This window comes from Arvicanthis niloticus, chromosome X, assembly GCF_011762505.2.
Source record: "Arvicanthis niloticus isolate mArvNil1 chromosome X, mArvNil1.pat.X, whole genome shotgun sequence".
In the NCBI taxonomy this organism is placed as follows: Eukaryota; Metazoa; Chordata; class Mammalia; order Rodentia; family Muridae; genus Arvicanthis; species Arvicanthis niloticus.
Genome location: NC_047679.1, coordinates 123,439,522 through 123,442,726, shown reverse-complemented (window position 1 = coordinate 123,442,726; position 3,205 = coordinate 123,439,522). Strand labels below are relative to the sequence as shown.

General features: G+C 39.5%; 1 protein-coding gene across 1 annotated transcript; it reads left to right on the top strand.

Moving 5' to 3' along the window:
• The first annotated feature begins 912 nt into the window (after positions 1 to 912).
• Positions 913 to 2,219, top strand: LOC117694109 (uncharacterized). The gene is made up of 2 exons (XM_034484869.2): positions 913 to 1,068; positions 1,242 to 2,219. Exons 1-2 carry the CDS (start codon positions 913 to 915, stop codon positions 2,196 to 2,198), a joined length of 1,113 nt encoding a protein of 370 aa, XP_034340760.1. The 3' UTR covers positions 2,199 to 2,219.
• The last annotated feature ends 986 nt before the right edge of the window (positions 2,220 to 3,205 follow it).

Here is a 3,205-nt window from a genome sequence, read left to right as displayed (position 1 = left end):
ATCTGAAATGTAAATAAGTAGAGTATCCAATAAAAATACATTTTTAAAAATAGCCTTAATAAAGGCAATATATACTATTACACTATAAAAAAAATAAAATAATGTGTTTCCTCAAAAGATTCATGCATTGAAATGTTTGTCTCTAGCTGGTGCCACTATTTGAGGAGACTTTAGTAACTTCTGGGGATGATACCTAGCTGAAAAAAGCAGAGAATTGGGCAGAAGTTAATAGGAATATATTATTAACACCAGTCCTGCCTGCCTCTCTTTCCTGTTTTCTATGAAGAAGGACTTCTGCTACATAATTTTACTGTTATGATGGTTTTCTGTGAAATTATATGAAGTCAAATGATTATGTCTTAAAGTCTCTGAGCTCAAAGCAGTCCTCCCAATCTTATTTATGTCAGCTATTTTTTATAAGTAAATAAAAGAAGTAAATGTACTTAAGTATTATAGAAGATACACAGTGAAATGAACTGCTCACTAGGTTGGGGGAGCTTGAGGAAGAGCTTTGAAGAACAAACCCTCTGTAACATGTACCTGTCACAGACTGAACATGGGTGTATAGAGAAGAGTGGCATGGAAACACGGTCTTTGGGGTGTGAAAGAGAAGCTTCCATGCTCAAATCGACTGTTTTCCCTCCCAGCATCTCCCTAATTCAGAAGTGTCAAGGGGTGGTACTTTCTGTTATTTGAGCCTCACTTAGGTTTAACAGATAGCCTAGCCTTACCTACCATTCACCAAGGAGTCAGAAGGCATACATTGTGATGTCAGAGCCTATGGTTAACATGATTGGCTACAGCAGACCAAGCTGAAAAATCACAGTCTATGGGCGTGGCATCCGTTGTTCAAAGAGGAGTATACAAGTCAGTTAGTTGGCCCTCTGGGCCAGACCCTTGTGAGGCTTCACAATGGACAAAGTTAATAAGTTGCAAGAGGGTGCTGAAGATACAGAGTGGTGGACTTCACATACTAACCTAACTAAGAAGAGCAAGATTTTCCTGAAGCCCATATCTTGGGGTTCTGACAAGACCTACACTGAATATACGCGTATAGGCGGTGAACAAGTAAGTTAACCCAACCTAAGTAAGTTCCCTATTTTTTTTCATCAATTCCCCTTCCCCTGGAAAACCTACCCTTCTGTGGCCTAGCTTAAATTCCCTGTTCAACCCACACCCTAGAAAGCCTTTCTTCCTGACTCATTTCTAGTAACCAATGACACACTGCCATGTCTTTCCAGATGGTACATGTCCTAAAGAGGGTAAAAAAAAGCCCTAAACAGAGACTGAAGGTGAAGATCTGGAAAAAACACTCCATTCCTGTGTGGAAACCTAAGGAAGAAGGTGGACCAACAGCATACCCTGGGAAAAACAAGAGGCAGAAAAAGAAGACTAAAACACGACATGAACGAAACAAAATGCTGCAAGACAAGCTGAAGATGCTGTGGAATCAATATACTGAACTCCAGAATAAGATGAACTTATTGTGGAATCAATACCATCAGATGCATAATAAAGTGAAGATACAATGTACCCACCATGATAGCCAGATGAATGACAGTGCAAATACACCATGGGATCAAGATAAGCAGCTCAAGGAGTTAGTGATCACACAATTTGATCAGGACAAACAAGTGAAGGGGAAGATGATCAGACACTACTATCTAAACAGGCACATAAAAAAGGATAAGATCACAGCACTAAGCCTTGACCAGGAAGGGCAAAAGGAGGTGATCACATACTTTGACCAAAATAAGCAAGAGGAGAGGATCACACAATTTTATCAAGACAAACAAGTGAAAGAAAAAATGATCAGACACTACTATCAAGACAGTCATGTAAAGGATAGGATCACACTATTCAGTCATGACCAGCAAGGGCAAAAGGAGGTGATCACACACTTTGACCAAAATAAGCAAGAGGAGAGGATCACACAATTTTATCAGGACAATCAAGTAAAACGGGAGAGGATCAAACTTTGCTTTTCAAACAGGATGGTGAACAAAGAGAGAATCACATTCTGCTATCCAATAAAGCAGGTGAATGAGATGCCCATCTCCTTCTATCAACACAGGTACCTGCATGGAATGATGAACACTCTGCAACTACAGCAACTAGTTGCAGGAGGATATATGCACCAACTTAACCCAGAAACAAGAATCCATAGCTGGCTCAGTCACCTTCACTGCTGGCATTAATAGCCTTAAAACCCAGTGCACAGACAGAGACATCAGACATATATGTCTAGTCACTAAGTTTTTTGAAATGCCTAATTACTACACATTGAATACTTCAATGATAGCCAGTGAAAATTGTGAAAATAAATCCATTATAATGGAAAATATTTGCATCTCTGTGATTTTTTGTGATTCTTTGATGGTAGAACTGGGAGGACATAAGGGAGGATGGGGATTGGAGACTGAGAAAAGTAGGAGGGAGGACTATGGTTCCTTCATGGTTGGGAGTCAGAAAAGCAAATGCATGCTCAGACATTGAAGTATATGAACAGAACATCAAGACATTACTTGCTCTTTGTTCTACAGAAAAGAATAAAGGGCTGATATTCCCACATATGTCCTCTGCATGGGAGTAGGCAGGGCCTTGATTCAGGTTGTGGATTGCCACAAGGTGGGAAGCATGTTTTGTGGTGGCTATATCCTATCTTCAAAGAGAAAACACCACCTTGTTGGATGACAGTCTCCTTGGGCCTTTGTTACAGTTTTCCATGACTTAATCAAGGAAAGGTCTTTAGAAAGAACAAAGCTATCATATTATAGGAAGCTTCCAATACTACCACAAATAAAATAGTGGTAATTGAAAGATGAGGCAGCCAAACACAGAGTGAAGGCTAGCAAACCAAGATACTTCTTGATTTGGGCAATGTACTGTAAACACACTTCTTTTAATAATACACTTGTCAGCCTAGGACCCTTACGTACAAGTACTAAGAACATACACTGAAAACAAATGAAAGCAAAATAAACAAAAATCCTAGTGACCTGTTTGCCAGTTAAAAACCTCCAGTGGTGTGAAGCAGAATGTACCACGTCATTTTAGACAATGGAATAATGTTGTCTCATTAATGACTATTAATAGATAGTTTCTACTGAAATGCATTGCAGAACAGGACACAGGATACATGTATAAGGGGGCCTATCTGGATTAGACTTGCCTCCATAAGTGATAAGACAAACTGTGTCTTCTG